We start from the raw sequence: 24477 nt of genomic DNA, 5'->3' as shown, positions 1-24477 counted from the left end.
TCAAAACATTTTAAAATAAAAAAAAAACATGTAGAACTAGACTTCAGCCGACTCGGCACCCTCCAATTGTCCTGTCAGTGGTCCTTGAACCGTGCTCATGTAGGTCTAGTTTTGGAGAGGGCACGGCAGTCTGGCGATGAACACCCACTTAATCGGGCAAATTTCTGACGATTACTCTTAGCGTTCAAATAGATGATCCATCCCACGCTTTTCTTTGAATAGGCTATTCCCTCCTCCCATCTGGACTTAGACATCACACTTTTCCAAGTAATAGCCCTAGATGATTAACATAGGCTATTGTGGTGTCTAGAAGAATCCAAGAGTATTAAGTTCACAGATTTAATATAAGAATTTCATTTACAACTTCAACTTGATTTTAATTTATTTCTATTTTAGCCTTTTCATTCTGCCAGGATTTTTAGCCTACAATTTTTATTTGAATTTGCTTTGTAGGCCAATGCTTTGTTTTTGTTTAGTCTTGTCATATTTGTCCAAGTGTTCCCAAAACGCAAAACAAATCACCCCCTGGGTATAAAAAGTAGCCCATCATTCAAACATCGCCGCTGGTCTCGTCACATGATTCAGTTCCTGAGAACTGCCTACCCTGTTATGATGTAGTAGCGGGGTTGGGAAATATTCCCTTTAGTTTCCGGGCATATTGTTGTGTCAAGTGAGACGGACCGCTTCATAAAATGAGACCTTCTGAACGTAACTGCGTGGGAAAAAATGAGACGTTTCGGTAAGAAAACATATCGGTCCAATTGTCCGGACAGAGAGAATGCTGTACGATCTTTCTGGTGAAGTTTGGGCTTGAACGTCTGTTTTGCTTTTTAACCGAGTCGTGATGAAAATGTCGACCCATCAGTTTCTTTATGGCTTTTGTAGACCAAGACAGTTGAGTTTACAGCTTACCCTGTTTCCACAGGTCATACGACTGTCTTCTATTTGGGCTGTGTGTTTTTCACAGTGGTTTGTCTTGGTGAGTAAACGTGTACGGATCGATTCTATTATTTTGTCTACGTCACCAACGCACAGCGCGTAATTTAGGAACTTGCAATGTGATGCAAGTAGTTGCTTGACTTTTGAGTTGTATACCTCTGGTAGGTCTATGTGTGTTGGGTAGCCGTAGCCTACCAAGATGATACAGGCGTAAAAATTACCTGTAAAAAGTGATACATGTATTACTTTTGACAGGTCACGCCGCGGAGATATGTGAAGTTGCCCCTAAAGATTTGATGGTGGAGTTCGGCTCCAATGTCACAGTGGTGTTCAAGGCTCCAACAAGCGGTATTTGCCGCACGAAGTTTTCGGATTTCAGCCTGAGTGAAGTATATTGGACATTGAACAACCAGAGGGTTGACGAGCGCTTCTATGACCACAATGACACCCATGCCACGGTCACCATAGCCAATTTTTCTCTTCATGGTAAGCCTACCGTGGAATGCCATATGCGCGATCAAGTGCTGGGTGGCACCATTGTCCGAACGCATGGTGAGTATCAATGGAAGTGCTTGATGATGGCCTTAGTACAGGACTATTCAAATGGAGGCCCTGGGGCCAGATGCGGCCCTTGGATGGCAAAGTTATGGCCCCCGTAAGGTCAGAACAAAATGAAAACAAATATGTATCTGTGACTGTGCATAATTTGCAATCACTAACACAGGTTGGGGATATCTCTACTATACAAATCACATGAGAGTAACATTTTATCTAAAACATTGTCATAAATAGACCATAAGTATGAAATAGAGAAGGGTCTGTCTGGAAAGATATCTGCTTGTTTTGCACCCAAACGCCATGCTGCTTGCAGTTATACATAATCTAGGTTCAGGCGCCACTGGAGGGAATTTGAAAAACTGGCCCTTGGTGACTTTTAATTGAATACCCCTGCCTTATATGAAGTGCATGGGCAACGTTGGCCAAATGCAGTGTAGTGGTATAAAACAAAATGTGATTTAAAACAATTTCTACGCATAATAAACTACTAAACCATTTTGGTTGCCCTTTAAAACGTAAAAACCTTTTGTTTACATGTGTGTGTGTGTGTTTTTTCTTGGACCAGATGTAGGAATGGGCATGGAACCTCCAAAGGAGCCTGCCAACATATCGTGTGCCACACGTTTCCTTTCCCCTTCCTACACTACGTGCCGCTGGGACGGGGCTGGAAATCCCACTGGCACTCATTATGTGGTCACCATGAACAAGTAGGTTGTGTCCAACTCCGCTTGATCATGTTGAGTTCAATAGCTGCTGCTCAAAATCTACACACGGATGCATTTTTCAAAATGATCAATTTGTACTTCTGAATTTCAACATTCCAGCCATGGCTGGAGTAACGCATAGGCTACATGGCTGTAGACTTGGGGCATCCCGCCCTCCAGCAACTAATAGCCTAGAACTGCTTAGAACTTTCAGCTAAAGCTTCAAAATGCAAAAGAGCATAATTCATTCTTACCATTTGTTTGGTCTTCAGATTTTGTGCAGAAGTGTACTGGTAGGCTGTGCTGTTATGTGTGTTATGTGTGCTTTACTTCATCTGGCCTTGAGGGACCATTGTATGACCTGAGGTGTCTGGCTTTTATATACATTTCATGTTATTAATATTGAATTGCCAGGTTCTATCATGCTACACAAGCCAAATCCTGTTAGCTTTAAATTTTACATTTTGTACTGGACATGGATGGTCCAACCATCTTAATCGTGCGTCATCTTGAACCATTTTGCCCAATCAAGGACATCAGATTCTAGTTATTTCTTTCTTTTTTTCTTTTTGCTACACAAGCCATACTGCAGGCCCAGATTCTTCAAAACTTAACATAACTTTTGGAATTGAGTAATTACTGCAATGAAGATTTTAACACAATGCTGTAGGCCTGCTGTAGTCTCCTTGATGAAAATGTCAACCTTTTGACTGGATAGACAACTTATCATGTTTACTTGAATTTATGATGGCCACCGGCCTGATGCTCTGTCAAGTACTCTGAATAGATCTCTCTGTACACTCTAAGACTTTATGAGCTTACAATTATGTTTTTGTTTTTTTTACTTGAAATATAAGTTTGTAGTTTTATGTAAATATTTTGTAAATATATTTTGTAAATATGTTTGGATATTTGATAATGCCTGATGTATCGTGGTATAAATGTATTTGTAAATATTGGTGTATACTTTGGGGAAGCACTTTGTATCTGGTGTACCATCCAATCGGAACTGGACTGATGTATCATGTTATCCATTTTACCTTTAAGTCTGATGAAGAGTGACTAGCTCGAAAACACTCACTTGAAAAAAAAAAAGCAACAGGGGAGCTGTGTGCGGACATTCATCTTTATTTTCACAGTAGGCCTATTCTGACCTTTTGTCATGCACCTGCGTCTTGGATGTGCGCACCAATAACCTACTGACTGAAATCCTGTTAGCTTTAAATTTTACATTTTGTTCTGTACTGTACTATTTTTCCTAACCAAGGACATCAGATTCTAGTTATTTCTTTCTTTTGTCTTTTTGCTACATTAGCCATACTGCAGGCCCAGATTCTTCAAAACTTTACACAATGGCCTTAAATTTGTAGCCTGATTATCATCCACGTTCAAATCTCTTCGAGTGCGTTGCAATATGCGACCTTGCCTCCTCCACTTGCGCTTGTTTCCTCGTCCCGTCTCCTGGACCCTCCTCCGTGGAGAAAACGACTTCCCAGCTGTCAGCCTAGCCACCACAACTTGTCGGACGTACTTACTAACTATGACAAAGCAATAATTGCTGGCGACTTTAATATCCACGTAAATAAATCAGATGACGCAATAGCCAAGTCTTTCTTAGACACATTAAATGGATTCGGTCTCGTCCAGAATGTTACAGAACAGCCTACCCATCGAAAAGGCAACACACTTGACCTTGTTATTTCACATGCACTTGATATCAACAATATATCGGTCACGGACGTCAGCCTCTCCGACCACCACTGTGTGTTTTTTGATTTTGATTTTGACATTTCAACACAAATTAGCACACCCAACAATGTCATTCACAGACGACGCATTAATGCCTCTGCTGAGCTTAAGATTTCAGACCTCATCAAATCAGGTGACCTACTAAATGGTCACTGCACACCTGATGAAATGGTTGATAGCTTCAACAACAACTTAAGAGGAATTCTAGATAACATAGCTCCAATTAGAACGACGACAAGAACCAGAGCTAGGTATTCACCTTGGATGAATGACTCACTTAGAGCCTTAAAAAGAAAATGCAGAGTAACCGAGCGTCTTTGGAGGAAAACTAAATTAGAAGTCCACAGACAATCCCTTAGGGATGAGATCTCCTCCTACAATAATGCGGTACGCTCAGAGAGAAAAGCATATTTTTCCCAAATCATAGCAGACAACCAGCATAATGTGAAAGTTCTTTTTTCCACTATTGACCACCTGCTTAATCCAACACATAGCAATAACAACCTAAATGCAGCATCACATGCCAAGTGCGAGGAATTTGCTAGATTTTTTAATAAAAAGATTGCCGACATTAGAGAAGGCATCCAAGGTGGAAACGCAGCAACCTCTGTCGCCCACTCAGGCGATACACCGAGGGGAGGGTTAAACCCCCCTAGGAGACCTGAGAGCTTCCAAAAGTTTTGTCCAATTACAGAGGACGACCTCTGTAAAATAGTCAGGGAAAGTAAGCAGTCTACCTGCAGCCTTGACGCGATCCCCACATATCTGCTAAAAAACGTACTTGGTTGCTTAGCAGCACCTTTACTGCAAATTGTTAACACCTCTATGCTTACAGGCATTTTTCCAAGCTCATTCAAAACAGCCATGGTAAAGCCACTCCTAAAAAAAGACAAATTTAGATCAGAATTCTTTAAACAACTACAGACCTATATCAAACCTCCCCTTTATAAGCAAGGTACTAGAAAAAGTTGTATCTAAACAGCTTAATCAACATCTGGCTGGGAATGATATCTTGGAAAAATTCCAATCAGGCTTTAGAGCCAACCATAGCACCGAAACAGCACTAACCAAAATAATAAGTGATCTTAGGCTCAACACTGCCGCAAACAAAGTTTCAGCACTTATCCTCCTCGACCTCAGTGCCGCCTTTGACACGATAGACCACAACATACTAATTGACCGCCTTGAATCTTGGGTAGGCTTGTCCGGTCACGTCTTAGAGTGGTTCAAAACATATATTACAGGAAGACAGTTTTTTGTCACCATCGGAGAATACGTCTCCAACAAGTATGATGTGCCTTTTGGAGTTGCTCAGGGTAGTTGCTTGGGCCCTCTCCTCTTCTCTCTCTATATGTTGCCCCTGGGCTCCATCATCAGAGAGCACAATGTTGATTTTCATAGCTATGCCGATGACACTCAACTATATATCTCTGTCGAGCCTAGCCAAACCACTGCCATTCATGCCTTGACTAAATGCATGTCTGCCATTACAGATTGGATGAACAGTAACTTCCTAAAATTAAATGAAGATAAAACTGAAGTGTTGCTCATTGGGCCTAAGAAAAAACGTGCAAAACTCCACTCAAGCCTAGGTGACCTAAGCATACACATTAAAGATAAGGTTACTAGCCTAGGTGTGGTCATAGACTCGGATTTGAGCTTTGAGCCTCACATCAACAAGATAACAAAATCTGCTTTTTTCCATCTTAGAAATGTCAACAAAGTGCGCGGCTTGGCCCCCCGACAAGACGCTGAGAAACTTATTCATGCCTTTGTCACCAGTAGGATAGACTACTGCAATGCTCTTTTCTCCGGTCTCCCAAAAAAATTAATTGACAAATTGCAACTCATTCAAAATTCTGCGGCAAGAATCCTAACAAGAACCAGAATGAGAGAGCACATCTCTCCTGTCTTGGCAGACCTGCACTGGTTACCTGTCTCATACAGAATCGACTTTAAGATTCTGCTCACAGTATTTAAAGCATTAAATGGACTTGCCCCTAGCTATATCTCAGACATGCTCTCTTTTTATGCCCCTGCTCGAGCTCTCAGGTCCACTGATGCCAAGCTGCTAAGGACCCCCACCCCCCCGCAGAAGAAGATCGGCGACGCCGCGTTTGCCTGCTATGCGCCCAAGAGATGGAACGCCCTCCCCATCGAGATCCGATCAGCCACCTCCGTCGACTCCTTTAAGAAGCAGCTGAAGACCCACCTCTTCATCCTTGCCAACTCCTAGCTGCCAAGGCGTCATAGTGTCCCAGCCGCCGCAGCGCCCTTACTACTCGCAATCCAGCCCTGGCAGGGGGCTCCCCTAGGTGGCCGCTGGTCTCTGCCTGAGGTTTCTTCCTGACTACAGGGGGTCTTTTTTCTCAGACCTCACTGAGCTTTTTTTCCCCCTCACAAACTATGAATCAAGCGAAAGGGAGTTTTTCCTCACCCCTGATGCCACCAGGGGCCGCACCTGAGCGCCCAATCTCTGTGTGACTATCTATGACTTATGATAGGCCCAGCCACTATGGACCTTACACATCTAAGAATCCTGGTCCTAACCTACGTTGACCTTATGACTCTACTTTCTCTGTCTATCTCTTCTTCCTCTGCCTTCCTGCTTTTTCTGCCTCTCCTCTATACCTCTCCTTTTAAATCTATCTCTAACAATGTTTTTTCCCATTTGTTAAGCACTTTGAGTTACATGCCTTGTATGACACAGTGCTATACAAATACAATTATTATTAACTTTTGAGGGACTGTTTTTCATTCACCATCCCAATTGCAAATGAGAAGAAGGCTTTACAATTGAGCTTTTGCAAGATATTGAAATATAATGCTGTGGTCAGTGATGTCATCATGACATATTACTTCCTGGTACGAGGAGAGAAGCAAGTGGAGGAGGCAAATGGAGGAGGCAAGGTCGCATATTGCAACGCACCTTGAGATTTGGCCTGACCAAGACCAAAACAATTAACATTTCCCAAACAGCACGGTTGACCCGCCTCCCTTGGTTTGCTTATGGTTGTTTGCTTACTGACAAAGTGGGAGGAGTTCCCTTATTTTCGGGAACTCAGAAAGTACATTGCATTGCTCTTGACCTGACTAGTTGCAACGCTGAAAGTGTTGCGTCAGTAGGAGGGCACAGCCTGGCTATTAAAGATGTCCTTCCTGTCCCTCTACAGGGCGAAGAAGCTGAGGTATTGCCATCCTCCCGCTGGCCATGGGCACGCATGCCAGTTTAATAACGCCACAGGTAAAAGTGGGAACATGACCATCACTGTGCATGCAAGCAATGCTGCAGGGAATGCATCGACTACTGTCCACTTTGAGGTGTGGAAGACAAGTAAGTGTTCCTGCTTCACTCGGTTGAAAGCCTTTGTGGTGTCATGAGTGGCTTCCTGAAAACAAGTGTAATCAGTCATCTACCTGGCGATGTAAACTCAATGCAAAGGGCAAAGCTGCACATCAGGAGCCCATTTTGATTAATTAAAATTGATTGCCCCTTAGATTAGGAGAGAGAAGATTAGGGGTGCATCCGAAACCTGTGGTAGACACTGCCTCCTTACAATTAGCACCTGCCAGTGGACCCACTATAGGCCAAAAGTGAAAAATTGCACAATTGTGACAAGGTGCAATATTGGAAAATGAATCTGTAATGTGCAGTACAGTTTTAAATCTTGCTAATACATCTCTCCACAGCTGGAAGACATGTTATCCTTAATTCCTAGCTTGCAATTATGACACTGTCTATCTAATTTCGCTATCGAACCTGTAGCCTAGGGGCCTTGGGCCACTTTAATCCGGCCCTGGTAACAGTGCCTCTGGAGTTCTTTCATGAAGTTCTTGTAGAGCCTCCTCTGGCAAACAGCAGCCTGCTTTGAGTTTGAATTGATTAACTGTCCATAGAGGACTTGACATGACATGGGAGCTGGGCACTGGGTGTGACCAACCCAGTGGAGATGCCTGTTTGGCCAGACCTGCTTCCATACTGATGGTGTCAGTTGCAGTCAGGATGCCAATATGTGGGGAGCCAGTCTTCCCAGGTCAGGTTTAGTTCTCCAGGCTGTTTATATGACGTCTGTATCATTAGAGCACAGAATGCAGGAATTTAGCCTCGTCTCTACAGTAAGAGGGCAATAGTTCCAGTGTTCCAGTTGCTGGGTGGGCGCCCCTGATGGTACTAATGACCAATGGCTGTACAGTTGTTGAACTCCCACAGACTTCTGGGATATCGAAGTAACCATCATTTGCCTACTGCAAATATAACCGGGTATAGAGTCATCCAGGTAGGCTACTGTTTGCCTCCTGGTCAAAAGCTTACTATGGTATTCTGATGTACTAGAATGATAACCATGAAAAGTTGAAAAAAAACAAGGACGGAGGAGAAGGGAGAAAATTGCCATGAATATAGTTTTGTTCCTATTCTCATTTTAGTTTTCACACTTTGGGTGAATGAACATTAACCCAAACAATTACCTGAATGTGAGAGTTGTATAATTGGAAGCCTGTTAGAAAATGATGGGCTTTGTGTCTATATAGAGCGTTATTTTTCTCCCATCATTTAAAAAAATAAAATAAAAAATCAGGCTATGTTCATTGTTCAAACAAAAACAGGAACGACAAGAGTATGGAAACATAAGTAGTAGTTGTGTTGGAAAGCATAATATGCAATGATTCAGACTTTTATTAGTAGTGGTGGCAAATTGTGACATACTGTTGTGTTTCCTGTAGTCAAATTTGATCGCCCGAGCCTTCGTGTGGATCCCCATCCAAACAGAATCACAGTGTCATCCAGGACTGAGTCGTGTCCCATTTCTAAGGACTGGTGCCATTGCGGACGTGAGACCATGAGGTGTGAGGTGAAGTACCAGTACATGGAAAAAGGCAGCATTCACACAGTAAGCTTGTTTTCAAAATTTGATGTTAATTGCAAACGAAAAACGGCCAGAAGTATCTAGGTATTTTGTCAAATTGAGTTGAGTGTAGAAATGATTTTTTATGCATGTGACTAAAACATACTTGCTGAGGACATGCTGTAATAGTCATTGAAAGGTTAATTACCAAAGTACTACTCTATTACGACATACAGTAGTAACACAGCGCCTTCAGGAATGCAATACGACTCGGTCATTGCCATTCTGGTAATAACAAATGTATAAATAATTCCGTGTTTTAACGGATTAAAATAACTGTGAGTTGCTTTAGATAAAACGCTCAGCTAAGTGTCATGTAATGTAATGTAATGTCTTCTGATTTAGAGTCTGTCTGAAGGAAATGCAGCTGTCGACATATTTGACATAAAGCCTTGCACTAACTACAGTGTAAAAATGCGGTGTCAATGTGGTGGTTCTTTGTTCAGTGACTGGAGCGTAGACCAGCCTGTCCTCTCATTCCTCAATGGTAAGCAAATGCGTTTTGTTACTTGTGTCTTGGCATTGATGGACATCTAAAGTCATGTGTTTACATCCTCACTGTGCAAAAGATGGCAAGACATTTTGCACCTTGCACGGTAGCAATTTGCATCTGATGTCTTAAAACGTGTGTGTGCGTGTGCGTGTGCGTGTGCGTGTGTGTGTGTGAGAGAGAGTTTGTATTCGTGTTTGTATTCGTGTTTGTATTGGAAATGTATGTGGGTGAATGTGAGGCATTGCATACCGTATAGTGTAAAGCAAAGAAGACACATTTCTGGTTTATCGTACTGCAAGCATTTTTTGCGTGTGTGCGTATATGTTGTATGTTATATGTCAGCACTGTCCTTGTAATATTTATTCTTGTGGATACGTTTTTAGATTCCATGTTATATGTGTCATGTGTATATGTAAGGATAATATGTAAGGACATGCATTCCTCTCTCAACCTGCAAAACCATTTACCACCTATGGGTGCCAATAAAGTAAACTGAACTGACTGTAACTTCTGTAATGTCTAGTAGTGCAACCAACCCACCAATGATTGCATCTACCAATGATTTGCATCTAAGAACATTTTCACGATCCCCACTCCCCCATATTCCAAAGGGCAAATATTATTTATCCATTAATTTTGCTAAATTCTAATGTGATACTCGTAGGAAAAGTAAACACATGTATTGGCCTTATATGCGAGTACTGTGTTATTAATTTATCTTAACTATTAATTCCCGTGTTTTTATAAAAAGCCCATTCTATCTGCCACCCCCCTGCAGCATCTCTGCGACAAGGGGGGTGCCTTGTCCCTAGCATTTACTTTGCTAGTAACTAGAGACCATGTGTGTATTTTAGAACAGGTGGCTTGCACACTGTTTTGCTTGTAGAAAAAAGTAAGTGCCTCTGATGAAGATCCAGAGAGATCAAAGTGTTGGCTTCATTGCTTTTTAGATGTCTAATGTGCACACGTCCTTTATCTTCAAGATCATGATGAAGAGAGCGGCGAGAATCATTAAAGACCCGCTCCATTCAGCTAACTCTGCTCAGACACAAGCACTGCACATACAACCTGACACACAGTAGAGCAGACAGCATTTCCTGCATTTCTACAAAAAAGCATGTTTTTTATTGAATGTCTTTTTATTTCTATTTATTGACTCAGGGGGCCTGCGCAAGAGTTCCTTTGTGCCTGGACTACTAGTTCATCATGCACAAATGGCAAATAAACAATTGTGACTTTGACTTGATGTGTGTAAGCATTCACTTCCCTGTTCTCCTCTTTGTCCCCAGTAAGCACTGTGCCATTGTATTTGTGGAGCAAAGTGTTGGAGAGGATTGGAAACGGATCAAGGCTTGTTCAGCTCATGTGGAAGGTACTTGAAGACATTTTGAAGATTTCTTAGGCTAATCAACAGTGCGATGCTGGGTGACAAAAAAAACAAAAGAGATTTCCATTTCCATGATGCAAGACAGTGTTGTTATATTCGAGTAAAAAGAAAAAAAACACACCAAGATATTTTTTTGGGAATCATTTATATTATTTTTGAAGATATTTTTGACAGTTGTATTTATGAATGAATGAATTAATTAATCAATTAAAATTCAATTTAAAAAAAACATTCCTGGGCAGTGGGCATGCTGTAAGACTGCCTCTGTTTATTACATTTACCCCTTTACGTAGAGCCAATGTTAGTTGTTTGTGACCTAAATTGTAATGACCAATGTTCTCTATAATGTCCTAGCAATGTTGTTATAGTGTAGTACAGTTTTATGAGTAAAAAGAAAACAGGCTCGTTGGCGGGCCCATCTGCACAAAGAGGCTGCAAACCAAAGTTTTCTTTCTACGCAGGGTCCATCGCCTGAATGCATGGCTTTTGATGAGTACCGACTTTCTGTTGACTCGATACTGATCAAATCCAAAATGCCACCAACTGAGAAACATGCCACAGTTTCACTAAGCGGCTCGGCACACGAGATAATGATTGGTGTACATCGAGATAACGCAATGCTTCATCACAGCCTTTTCAAGATCCCCAGCATTGATGAAGGTAACTGTCAAAGTTTTCAGTAAAGTTTGACTTTTTTCTGTTTTGTAGATTATGGTGTGCTCTTAATCCAGAGATGTGTTGGCTTCCTGGGTTTGGGTACTCTTTAGTGCCTTAGTCAGAGAAACACTTACTATCAGGTCACAGGGAATACTGATACGTTTGCAAAGAAGTGGTGCGTGGATAAGGGGGTATGGTCAGTCAGTACAGGTGGTGGGCTGGTTTTCCATCGGTAATGGGTTGATTTTAATGGGTTAGGGTGGGTGGACAAGGGTTCGGGGGGTGTGTTCACCATTTTTTGTGGATGTATAGACCGTGCAATGGTTCAATAAAGGGATTTCAAAAGTCAGTGACTGTGACAGTGTGACCTGTGTTTCTCTCTCTTTTCCCCCTATGGTCAGAACTGAATCCGGTGCTAAGGCCTGTTGCCAATGCTGTAAATGAGGTTATTTCCATATCCTGGGAGCCACCTTTGACACCAGCTGATGGCTACGTTGTGGAGTGGTTCACAGAGGCTGCACAGCAAGGCACACCTTTTTGGGAGAAAACTGCATACGCAAACATCTCAATCGCCGGTGAGCAATTACATCAGTGATTGTTTAAAAAAAAAAAAAAAAAAAATTGAGACAGATAGGCACAGTCTCAATCATCTGACTCTTCAATTGTTCATTCATCTGCGTACGCCGCACTCAAATGCTTTGTATGTTACTCCAAGCAGACTCAAATTTAGCAGTTTTTAGCCTCTTGTGGTGACAAAAGTCACTTTTTGAGTCACATCCTGTCTGGCTTCTAGTTTCCTAGAAACCAACCAGAACCACGGAATTCAGTGTTGTGACTAAGGAGGCACAGGAAGTCAGTTGGTGATATGATTCACGTAGATTCAAATAATTCTTGACAGTGGCATTAACGCCCAGGGGGCGTTGGGGAGCCCTAGGGGGCGTTGAGAGGGCTACAGCTAAGAGGGGGCGGGGCTTAATTGTCATTTGGGTGCATTAGTCTGTCATTTTTAATACTAAGGGGGCGTTGGCAGGCTTATGATGAGGCCAAGGGGGCATTGGGAGGCTTATGATGAGGTTCATGGGGCATTTGTTCAAAAAGGTTGAGAACGACTGGTCTAGGTAAATGTACAAACCCAAACTCTGATGAAGTTGGAACACTTGGTAAAATGTAAATAATATCAAAATTCTATAATTTTAACAACTAACATTCAATCCATATATTAGATCAGGGGTCCCCAAACTAAGGCCCGGGGGCCGGATGCGGCCCGCCATGCCCCTTTGACCGGCCCTCCACCTCTGTGCACCTCACCATTTGAGCTGGCCCAAAGAAGCAATCCTCACAGAGAAAAAAACAGAAAGAACTTCCCAACACTACACAAGAAAAAAGTTTGGGGACCCCTGTATTAGATGGACAGTGAAACGAAAGCATATGAACTGTTAAAAAACGAGAAACAATATTGCATTGGGGGACATAACAGTTGTGTTCCCACCTTTCCTACTGTGAAGCGTGGTTGCCAGTTCCAATCACACCATGACCTTACCCTACTACTCCATCCATAGCTGAAGTGCCTTTGAGCAAGGCACCTTATAATAAAGCCATGTCATTTTGGATAATAGAGTCAGCTAAGGGCAATGTAATGTTATGGTGACAAATCAGTTTTCTATCCTCCGCCAAATGAATAAGTCTCCCTAACATGTCTCCAATGCGGCGGAACTACATCCATCTGCTGAGAGGTTACTGACATAGCCCTCATCTCTCTTTTTGCTTCCACAGGTGTGCCCTCCAAGCTCTACACAGTTACCATATCGCCACTGTACGACAAGGGCCCAGGTCCTGGGACTATTCTGTACACCTACGCAAAGGAAGCGGGTAGGTCTCTAGACAGTCTAGTTTTCAAACACAGTTGTATTACAGTAGAAGACAAGTTGGTCCACTTCAGACAGACTGGGCCAAGGATGACTGGAGCACACAGGATATGTTTTGCCTTCTAATAGTGTTACAAAGACTATGTTTGAAATGTGAAGGAGTTGCGCTCACACCTTCACCTGATTCGAACAGTTTTAACTGGGTGCTGAATCCCACATAAAACATAGATAATTATAGGAAGCGAAGGGCAGCACTCTTCAGATTCTTTTATAAAGACTCTGCTAGTTTATATCTTTGAAACTTTGTCTACGCAATTCACAGAATCACTGTTTTAGAGCAGTGTTTCCCAACCTTTTTGTCTTCTACTACCCCCTAAGCATTTTTGTCATCTGATGAGTACACCCCTCACTCATGTTCTATATCTGTTCCTCTATCACATCCCAATGTGACTAAACTCCATATATTAATTACTATTATTATATGGTTGTGACGTCACCTGTCGAATGCTCCATTCATTTCAACGGGGCTCCCCAACGTTCGGACGTCTGTTATTTTTCGATAACGGACGGGTTGGTCTATAACAGACCGCTGTCAATGGCAACAAGACTTTTCACTGCTAAAGCGACTTTTCAACAAGACTCTAATCAGCTGCTGTGATAGACAGCACCCGTTGTCCTGGCTACCGCTGTCAATGGCAACAAGACGTTCACTGCTAAAGCCACTGGCTTGTATACAAGTCGAGGGCTAAAGCGAATGTTTCATATCACTCCGCAGGGGGTCCGGTCTTTTGTCACTCTAATCAGCTGCTGTGATAGACAACACCTGTCCTGGCTACCTAGCTGTTGCCTAGCGGTGTTCCACAACGGCACTGTTTTGTTTTGCACAGCAACAATCTTAACATTAAATAGGTCTAAAGAAATGTCCCCGCCATGTGTGAATCATTTAAGTATATCCATATAATAAGCGGGTTAACTTTCGGCGAGTCGGTCGCTTTGTGGAATAGCAGCACTTCAGAGAGAACAAGACCCCTCCGCTCCGCGTCGGGGTCTAAAGATTCTCTCTGTCGTGCTGCTATTCCACGGTAGCGACCTTCTCGCCGAACGTTAACCCTTACTTATTACATTTTTCCACTCACCCCCTGAGGTGGGCTCACGTATCCCTAGTGGTACACGTACCTAGTAGTAGTAGTAGCTTTATTATCCCCCATGGGGGAAATTTCTTCTAGTGAGAGGTGCATAAGACATGAAAACAAACACAATACAGTCAGATTCCCAAGCACATTTACCCCAAGCAACACATTCCCACATAACATAGACAAGACATTGGACAAAAACAGATGTCATCCATCAACAGTGGTCAGTCCCAGTTAACCCCATAGCGTGGACAAAGCATGGGAGAATGTGCAAGCAGCAAATAAATAAATAGATGAGCAAAAACATTATAAAAAAGATAAAACATTAGAATGTCATTCCTTCTCAGGCCTGCTGAGACAGGGTGTGCAAATTAAGATCACCTTTTTGTTTCGCATGTTTGTTAAAAAAAGCTAATTGCTTGTGGGATAAAAGATTGCTTGGATCTGTTTTTAAAAACAGCAGGGTGTCTAAATCAGTTGCCAGATGGCAGTAGCTCAAAAGTATAAAACAATGGATGTCTTCTGCCTGTTAAAATTGTGTCAATTTTGCTGAGTGAACGTTCTTCATATATGTTTTCCAGACTTTTCATGTTAGTGCCCATCAGTTTGCAAGAGGTTGTCACAATTTTCCTTAGTTTCCCCTTTTGAGCCTCTGTTGCATTGCCAAATCAACAGAGGACACCAAAGGTTAAAACACTCTCCACAAAAGCACTGTAGAACATCCTGGCTATTTTAAGATCAACTTAAAATGAAACAAGTGTCTTTAAAAAGTGGAGTCTCTGTTGTCCTTTTTTCTGGATCATTTCTGTGGGCTGCTCCCATCGCAGCTTCTCATCTAAAACCACCCCCAGATACTTGTATTCGGTAACTGCCTCTGGTGGGGAATCACTGTTTTAGAGGATGGTGATAGTAAAAGTATAGATATTTGACAAAAGCACCCCCCCAGGAAAGGCACCAAGCTGCATCAGAATATTCTGTTAACATTCAGTTGACTGTTTCAAACTCACTTTGACTAGTTTGAGGGGTTTTTTGCAATGCAATGCAATGGGTTGGGCGGGCTAACTTTCTTCAGTTTGGTGTTTGTGTTGAACCGTATGATGGTATTAATTTGACTGTGATAGAAATAAGGAGGATGTGCTTTGCTATAATTATTACGCATATTGTTTGAAGGGTTTCTCTACCAGACTTGATTTTCTAAAATTATTAATGTATGCTTTCTGTACTTTGTGGCCAAATGTAATCCTCTAAATTAACACTAGCCAACCGGCCAAATGATGGTGAAATTTCAGTTTGGCTGGTAAGAAAAGAAAACTAACCAGCCACTTTGACCCATTAGTGAGTGTGTGTGTTTGGCCAGTGAGATTAACAAAGGAGCCATTTTGGCTGGTGATGAAAAAAGTTAATTTAGAGCCCGGTTTATAGTAGTAATTATAATAATAATAATAATAATAATAATAATAATAACAATAATAATAATATGTTTTGGACAAAGAAGGTTGCAGCTTTGAATCCCACATCACCCATGGCTGAAGTGCCCTTGAGCAAGCCACCTAACCCTTCATAGCTCTAGGGGCTGTAACCAATATCCTTTTATCTAAATAAATCCATCAGCTAAGTCAAATGTAATGGACTGTCATCTATTTTGCATTTCTTTTTTTATTTTTTATTATTTTTTGCATTTGTCCACCCTCTTCTTCTCTCCTGCGTGCTCTGGTCCAGCTCCGGCTAAGGTCAACGGGCTGAGACTGCTGGAGGCTGACAGCGGTCACCTGACGGTGGGCTGGGAGCCGCTGCGTCCTGAGCAGTGCTGTGGCTTCGCGCTCAACTACACCGTACTTTGGCACAAGCTCTCGGAGACAGAGTACCTCAGTGAGTCTCCAGACATGTTTGACTAATTAGCTTGTTTTCTGTCGCTAAGCCTTTGCTGTGATGATGGGTTAGGAAGGCGATCCAAAAAGTCTGAAATCTGAGAGTCTGAAGAGTCTAAGAGATGAAGAGTTGGTCATTACCATTTTGATAACAATAACAACAACCTTACTGTATGACGTGGAAAAGGGATGCCAATGGTGCCATAAAGGTGCTCTGTGTAATATTTCAGTACTTTATTTTCAGAATTCATCCTGCCCATTTTCAAATGTTAACTTCTTAATGAATACTTACCCCGACCTTCAAATTCCAAGTATTTTTTATGATTGGGAAAATGGCCCTTTTTTAATACATGGTCCGTCTTCTCCACGGTCCGATATTTTGAATTTCCAGAAATAGACATTTTTAGCTGAAAAACGTACTGTTCTTTGGTCAAACTAATGAATATTAATGTATTACTTTGTAAATATTCATGAAAAGATCCAATTTTGAAATAGGCAGCACAGTTTTAATGAGCAGCAAAGTTCCTACTCTGGCCACCATCCTACCCAGTGCACCTATTTGGTGCGCACAATGGTGGTTATCTGGTGGCGTTGGTAGATTTTTCATTCACGGTCTGGATGTTACCTCAGTGTGAATATTAAAACCTGACTTGTTGCCCATGTTTAGGTCGAACTGTGGACCACCCACATCACGAGTTGAAGCTGCCAGACCTGGAGCCTGACACGAGTTACAGTGTCGTAGTCAGAGCCCACTCCTCTGCAGGATTCAGTGACAGCGACCCCTCCCACTTCACCACAGAAGCATACAGTAATACTGTCCTTCACACACACTTACCATTAGCAAAAACAAGCGGGGTGCCAAGTAGTCGTAGGCAGTAGGGGACCCTAGAAATGTTGAGTACACCAAAGTTTTATGATGGATAACTACTGTATAGTTTGGGTCCCCAGTACATAGAAACGAATGCTACTTTGTATATCTTGAGGATCTTTTTTAAATGAGTATAATCGCATTTATTGTTAGCCTGTTAGCAACTTCTGTAGTTGCCAATGGGAAAATGCATTGAAAACAGCAAAGTAGCTAATGTAGTAAGCAACTTTGGTTTCAAAGTCATTTGGGACATCTGTAAGCCCAAAGTAGACTGAAGGCTCTCTTCTAAAGTGAAACCACTTTAACAGTAAATGCTAGTTCATGTTCGAACGTAAATGTTTGTGTTATGTAGACCAATTTCAGTGTAAACTCGATTTTGACAAAATATGAAGTTACTGCACGACTATACTGTATAAAAACAGTAGGTAGCACATCAGTCTCTAGGTTCATCATTTGAGTTGGATTTTACCCACAAAAAGATCAATTTAGGGTTAACTTTTTAAAAGTTTTCAGCGTTTCACTTTCTTCCTAAAGATGACCTAAATATTACGCCATTTGCTCTCTGGTCAGGTCACTCAGTCAGCAGCATGTTTCCTGTCACAGCTGTCGACCAGGAACTGCTGTTGCAGATTAGAATGGGTTTTGCAATGCTTCCAGTAATTTCACGACAGCACATGTCTTGCACTACCATACAGTAAGGGGATGGTTTTTCTTTCAGTCATCCATTCTGCCAACTTTGTTTCTTTCTCCGTATTTGACTACTAGGTAAAGCCCTAATCCGAATCCTGGTTTCCGTGGCGGGTGGAGTGGTCATTGTGCTCATCTGTGGCGTCTGTCTTTTCATCCTGTAAGTATGATCAAAGGCAACGACTTCAGCTCAACATTTGGGGTCAACATTTTAGAAGAGTGTGCACAGGCAGATATTCATTCTTTATTTGCGACAGACACAATGGTCCATATCATACATATACAATTTACAAAAGGTTAAATAAGAGACAGACAACTATCACATTTTCATTATTATTGGGGTGTTTTTTATATGGCGGTGTTCATTTCATTTCCTCAAGATCAAAGTTCAATTCTCACATTTTAAAATGAACTAGTTTGTTTATAATTATAGTCAGATATAGTGAATACAGCATATGTCTTAGATGTCCGCTTTTATTATCGGGGCTCTTTGCTGTGTATTTGGCTGAATTTTCACCTGAACACTAAGGCACCCTATTGAATTAAATGAAGGTGCATGTAGTCAGTTCAGGCACCCGAATGAACAAGACTGCCACTTAGTAACAGGGAACATGGTGGTGTGTTATAACTCTGTCCTGCAACTGATGTTGTAACTCTGTGCTTTGGATCAGGTGGAAGAGAATGAACAACTTGATGGTCCCAAGTCCTCAGTACAGTTCCATGGCCATGTGGTCCCAGGAGAAACCTCTGAAGGTATGGCGTTCTCCTCTGTCCTCCGTAGTGGACTGCACTGTCCCCGACATATTTTTGTACATTGAGGGGAATTGGTGCTCTTGGTGATGTCAGTCAAAAATGATAGCTGATTCTAGGGCTGCACAATTAATCGGAAAAATAATCAAAATCGTGATAACATAGTGAAATCGAACTCGTGATTTTAATCGTGATTTAATCGTGGTAATAGTGACCTGCTTTTGAGAGCGTCCTTGAACCCAGAACATACTGACAGGCTGGTGTTTCTGGCCTGAAATCTGTCCACTTAAGTTTCATGCTATTGCCTTTACATAATTATTACAATTCATTTTATTTTGCTCATCCCGCATGTAATTCATTCTTGGTTATATTTCATCTTGTTATAATTTTCAAAAAAAATCTGCAGAAATCAATAATCGTGATTAATAATCGTGATTATGATTTTGACCAAAATAATTGTGATTATGATTTTTTCCATAATCGTGCAGTCCTAGTTGATTCATTAATAAACTGGGAACAGAGTTAAGTGTGGGGAGACTTTCTCCCCTTTTTGGCAACCGTGGCCTAGTGGCTGTACATCAGAGGGTTGCCGGTTTGGATCCCACTCTTCCACTCCCTCACTCCATGGCTGTGGTACCCATACCTTAACCCCACATTGCTTCAGGGGCTGTAACCAATACCCTGTATTGAAATGACTGTAATTTGAATAAAGGTGTCAGCTACGGTAAGTGTAATGTAATGTTTCAATCTGGCATCTGACTTTTGGATGTTAGCACATCCTCTAATGGTTCAAATGTCAACCGTTTATATCATTATCACGCGCACTGGTTTTACCAATCACACAAAAAGTTACTGTATCCTATTCTAAATGTCCTTTTTCAAGTCATGGTCAATAATCGTCCTTTCCCTTACTTTGTTTGACCTCACAAACTAGTCTTGACATATGGTCTGTGTTGTTATTTCACATTCTCTACATCTTACATGTAGAGTGGTTGTAAACCTTGAGCTACCTGTCAATTCAGTGGTTAAGCATTATTCTCCCTCTCTTGTTAGTTTAACAGTTTTATAGGTGTGTATAGTATACATTTATGTATTTATATGTGTTCTTACAGCCGCTGTTCTCAAACAACCTGGACATGAACAGCAATCCCAGGGAACGGATCCTCACCTGCCAAATAGAGGACGAGATGGCGGACTGCCACACCTTTGCAGCCGTGGCTGACATCGACTCCTCCTCTGCAGCAGCAGCAGCGTCATCGTGTGGCGTGGAGGAGGACCCGTCCCCATCCCCGCCCCCGGCCGACAGCCGCAGTGGCAGTGGCAGTGGCAGCATCGGCGACTTGCCAGCTGAGAATATGGGGCTGAATCCTTCCTACGGCATGTGGAGAGCCAGAGGAGCGGAGAGCCCGGAGCAAGAGGAGGAGGACCAGGACATGGGGTACCAGCAGCAGGGCCTGGATGTGGCATATCCGCAGCAGGACCACGACCAGGACGTGGCGTATTGCGACCACTATAAGGAACAGCAGTGTCAACAGCACCCTCTGGGGGAGCCGAGCGGAACTGCGTCCCCTGTAGAGCTTCTCCAACCTTACCGGGACCAGATGCCTGCCGTGGTCATGGTGGCGGCGGTGTCTGTCTCTGGAGACTCTGAGGGCGCGTCGGGTGGAGACGAGGGGTGCGTCCTCGTCACCCCAGAAGAGGAGGCCGACCGGCCGAGCACAGCCATGGGGACCGACCTACCTGTCCCCGCCTCGTACGTCAGTGTGGATGACGTCTTTGAGGGATACACGGACAAATGGGAACACTGGAAGTGACTTTTCGTCCTTGGCCATGGCCGCGGTTCGAGTGGCTAAGGCGCCATGCTGTTATTGCGCCGGGGACCCGAGTTAGATTCTGGCTCCCGGGGTCATTTGCTAGCCCTACCCAATCTCTCTCTCTCTCCCAACTATTTTCCTGTTCACCTCTTCTGCGGTAAAGGCAAAGAGACCGAAAAATAGGAAACGACTTTTCTGCAAAGTGGAAGTTAAGGTCAGCTTTGTTGTCCTCAAGCATGTGTGCAGGACAGATTCACGATTTGAAATTACAGTGCTCCCTTTAACCCACATAACAGGGTAGTTCAACACTTGCGTCCACATGGCACCGGCGCTTTGGGTGCCCCAGAACTGTATTTTTTTAGAACAGGTTAAAGAGTGGAAAGATCTGGCAACGTTGCCATTCCTGTTGCTATCTGGACAAGTCTGGGATAGTAGAATGGATTTGTTTACGTTTACATGCAGCAGTCAAGTTTAATTTTGCATTATTGGAGCAAAATCTACTGGTGTTATACCATCAGTGCATTATCAGAGGTTAACCCCTTAGCTCAGCACTATGGCTCTCTGTAATGTCATAGAGATGTTGTTATGATGTAGTTAAGTATTTTCAGCAAGTGAATTGGTCACCACCCTTTTATACAAAGACCATGTTAAGAAAAAAGAAAAAAAGGACTTGAAAACTGTATTCAATTGCACATGACTGAGCTCCTTTCATCCTTCAACTTACGCTGCATGCTGAGACAACAACCTTGACAATATCAACATGAGAAATGGCAGGCTGCGAAAATGGTACCCTCAAAACCGACTCATATACAGATACGGCAAATAAGAGATAGTATTAAGCCAAGTGGGAGCTGAATTTGCACTGTTTTGCAGAGCTTTCTACAGTATATACTGTATATATATTTTTTTTTACATTGTGATGTGAATGCACGAATGGGAATATTTTTTTATGGAATGTGAGGACAGGGTATGCCAAACAGAACTGCTTATTTCCAAACCGTTACATCAGAGATTCTTTAAGTATATAGAGATATGCCAACATAACGTGACCAGGTTCCGGTCTGCCTAAAGGGGCGTGTCATAATGCTCCTAGCATTGAATAGAACAGTCCTTAGGTCTGCCTAGGTCTGCCTAAAGGGGGATTTCCCCCCCTCCCCCTTGCAATACTAGAACCCGGAAACAATGGGCCAATGGAACCTCTCTCTCTACTCTCTCTGGTTACATCCTCAATACGTGAGTCAGAGGTTTCAGTTTCTCTCCCGTGGTCATGGTGACATAACCTGGCTCTCATGCAGCCGATTGTTACCAACCTCATGCGAGCTCAAGATGTTGGGCGGAAATACACGAGGTCTGCATGAGAACCAGGCAAATGGGGACTCGCCTCAAAATTATTTTGATCTAGCACCCGGCAAAATAAATTGGAAGTGGATTTTGGAGTGAGTCATCATTTGCCTGTAAATGGTAAGGAAGAATCACACAGCCATGAGCTGCCTTTTAATCCATTTTTATGCTCATTTTGTCTGTTTTTTTTTAAATAAAAATAGGTTAGAAGTGCAGTTCTTCCTTACCCTCACCCCAAAATGTGCTTCCAGCTCTCTCTCTGGGTGCCAGCCAAACTGCTTTCTCCTGTCCTTTCCTGTGACCTCTGTCCTCTTGCTTCGGTGTTGCTTTGCATCGGTAAAGAAAACAATTGTGTTTGCTATCAGTGTGGAGCGACATTTGGGGGGCTTGCCCCATTCAAAATCCAGTTTGAAAATGACAAAATTCACTTTGAATTGAGTGTTTGGAAAATATTGAATAAAAATGACTTATCACAAGGAAGTAGGCCATAGGGAAAGACTGGAGGAACAGGGTTTCTGTGGGTCCTTAAAAAATCTTAAAATGTGTTAAATTAAGTTTTTTTGTCAAATGAGGCCTCTCATTTTGTCTTAAAATATTTCAACCCAACTTCAAAATATTCTAAATATTTCAACTCAACCCAAAATGTTCAATTCATCAGCAAATCTTCCGAGTCCTCAATCAATTCTCTACACATTCAGTGTGTCTTTTAATTTTGCTGACACTTCGACGTAGAAAACATTTTTAGAAATATCCAAAGCCAATGTGTCCACTGTCCTGAAAATGTAATGGGGTGGGTTCCAAAAATCTGCGATCTTGAGTGTCTCCGATTTCCTTCCCTAAAACAAGTTCAAGAGTCCCTACACTCTGATGATCACCAAGGAGAAAAGGTGAACACCCTGAAACACTCCAAATTCCTGTTTGTATTCTAAGCATGTGCATTCTTGGGGAAGGAATGTCCCTGTGTGTGTGTGTGTGTGTGTGTGTGTGTGTGTGTGTGTGTGTGTGTGTGTGTGTGTGTGTGTGTGTGTCAACAGACTGTATTTTCTCTCTCCCTCTGTCATCATGAAGTCTACTTTTGACTATTTCACCCAAAGCGTGCACCTCAGTGGCCTGCAAAGCTCACTTTGCAGGGCTATCTGGCACTGGGTTTTTTTCTGTGCCACCTGGCACAAGGGAAAAGATGTCAATCCCGCTGCTGCTCCATGCTCTGGACACTGTGCTTGTGGGCACAGCAAACCTTCTTGTCACAGAACAAATTGATGTGTTGTGATACTCGGAGTCCCATCTCCTAACAGGGGTGGGCAACCTATGTCTGGAGGGACGTTTCCGGCCCTTGATGCCAAGTGGCTGCCTTCAATATAGGCCTAAATTGCGGGGGGAAATCCTGGTTTGTATTCATATAGTACAGCCCTCTGAGGACTATTACGGACCTCGGAGTAATTTGAAGTGGCCCCTCGAATGAAAAAGGTTCCCCATCCCTGTCCTACTAGGTTGGATTGGGTCTGGAATGTACCATTATTCCCCAACATGGCTCATGTTGGATGAGTACCACTAGCTGAGCAACTTCAGTGGGTGATGGACACGGACTCATGGCTACGGCTACAGGGGTGTGAAACTCATTTATACAGAAATCTTTGTGCATGAGGCAACAGGCGTTGATAAGGTCCAAAGCTGCCTGTGTTTTTCACTGACTGACTGTGTTTCACTGTGTCCTTTTACTGATTCCACACATAAGTCATGAAAAGGGAAGTTTTGTGTGTGGTATTTGTGTGTGGTATTTAATTTGTTGGGTGGTAAACCCCACTATGTGGGTTAAGTAAAGACCCTTTCAACAACATGTTTTTTTAACTGTCTGCAATATTGAAGATCTGGTTACCACTTCATGACAGAAAAAAATGAGTTTGAGTGTAAGAGAAAATCTGCATGGATACCTCCACAAGTATACAAATATTTTGAGTACATTTTGTACTCTTATTGAATATTGTTGTGTATTTGCATGTGTGAGGTCGAGGGTGAGTGGTTATTGCATGCATGGATGTGTACGTGAGCTGGTGGATGTGGATGTGGGTAAGAGTAAATGAGTAAGTATAAGTAAGTACAAGAGTCTGTCACGCCCAAAGAAAACGTGGAAAACTGTTACATAGAAAAAGGGAAGTTGTTGTCCATTTCTTTTTTTTCTTAGAAATGGCACCATAGGATGGGTGGAGGGCGAGTGTGGGCCCATTGCATGGCCTCGTTAAGTCGGCTGCCTAATGACATTCAAATGGACATTAGTGGCCTAGAAGGAAATCATTGGAGGATATGCATTTCCTGGTCTCTGTGTGATGATACACTGGAACACATCTCTCGATGCCCTCCAGGGACTGGCGTGGTTGTTTGGGATTGATCTAGCGTCTGAATGTGAATTCTGAACTGTTTGCATTGTATCCTGTCATATTTTTATGTAATAAAGAGCATGTGATTTTACATTTTAAATCCCTGTTTGTATTTTTTCCCTCTTGAATATGTGTATCAAAGGTCAAAACTGAAACTATGAAGTTTACTACTAGAAGGCCTAACGTGGGATTAAGAATTGAACTCAAGGGTCAGAGACAGGCTACAATGACTGGCTGCCGCCGGCAGAGAGAGAATGCGATGATGTAACCCTGTGGTTTTCAAAGTGGGGGCCGGGGGCCGCGGCAAGTTGGTAAAAAGTACAACAAAGCAAAATAAATGATCGAAAAAAATCTGCGTATTTCAAAATAAACAAAAATAAGATAA

At 42.5% G+C, this 24477-nt stretch overlaps 1 protein-coding gene across 3 annotated transcripts; it reads left to right on the top strand.

Moving 5' to 3' along the window:
* Positions 1-642: 642 nt before the first annotated feature.
* LOC134458238 (interleukin-6 receptor subunit beta-like) lies at positions 643-24183 on the top strand. 3 transcript variants are annotated; one of them, XM_063210429.1, is made up of 16 exons: positions 643-739; positions 926-979; positions 1195-1491; positions 2063-2204; positions 7124-7284; positions 8673-8839; positions 9200-9341; positions 10637-10719; positions 11196-11394; positions 11793-11966; positions 13165-13260; positions 16109-16258; positions 16925-17065; positions 17891-17972; positions 18484-18565; positions 19675-24183. In XM_063210429.1, exons 1-16 carry the CDS (start codon positions 727-729, stop codon positions 20374-20376), a joined length of 2685 nt encoding a protein of 894 aa, XP_063066499.1. In that variant the 5' UTR covers positions 643-726; the 3' UTR covers positions 20377-24183. The 3 variants fall into 3 exon arrangements, with proteins under 3 accessions (XP_063066499.1, XP_063066501.1, XP_063066500.1); XM_063210431.1 differs by lacking the exon at positions 11793-11966; XM_063210430.1 differs by lacking the exon at positions 16109-16258.
* Positions 24184-24477: the final 294 nt, after the last annotated feature.

The sequence above is a fragment of the Engraulis encrasicolus genome, chromosome 11 (assembly GCF_034702125.1).
Source record: "Engraulis encrasicolus isolate BLACKSEA-1 chromosome 11, IST_EnEncr_1.0, whole genome shotgun sequence".
In the NCBI taxonomy this organism is placed as follows: Eukaryota; Metazoa; Chordata; class Actinopteri; order Clupeiformes; family Engraulidae; genus Engraulis; species Engraulis encrasicolus.
This window is presented reverse-complemented; position numbering and strand designations above follow the sequence as displayed.

Bases quoted from the DNA above. Each gene is read 5' to 3' on its own strand.
- LOC134458238 (XM_063210429.1), top strand. The intron at 8,840-9,199 runs GTAAGCTTGTTT...CTTCTGATTTAG, and splicing joins AAAAAGGCAGCATTCACACA to AGTCTGTCTGAAGGAAATGC. The intron at 9,342-10,636 runs GTAAGCAAATGC...CTTTGTCCCCAG, and splicing joins TGTCCTCTCATTCCTCAATG to TAAGCACTGTGCCATTGTAT.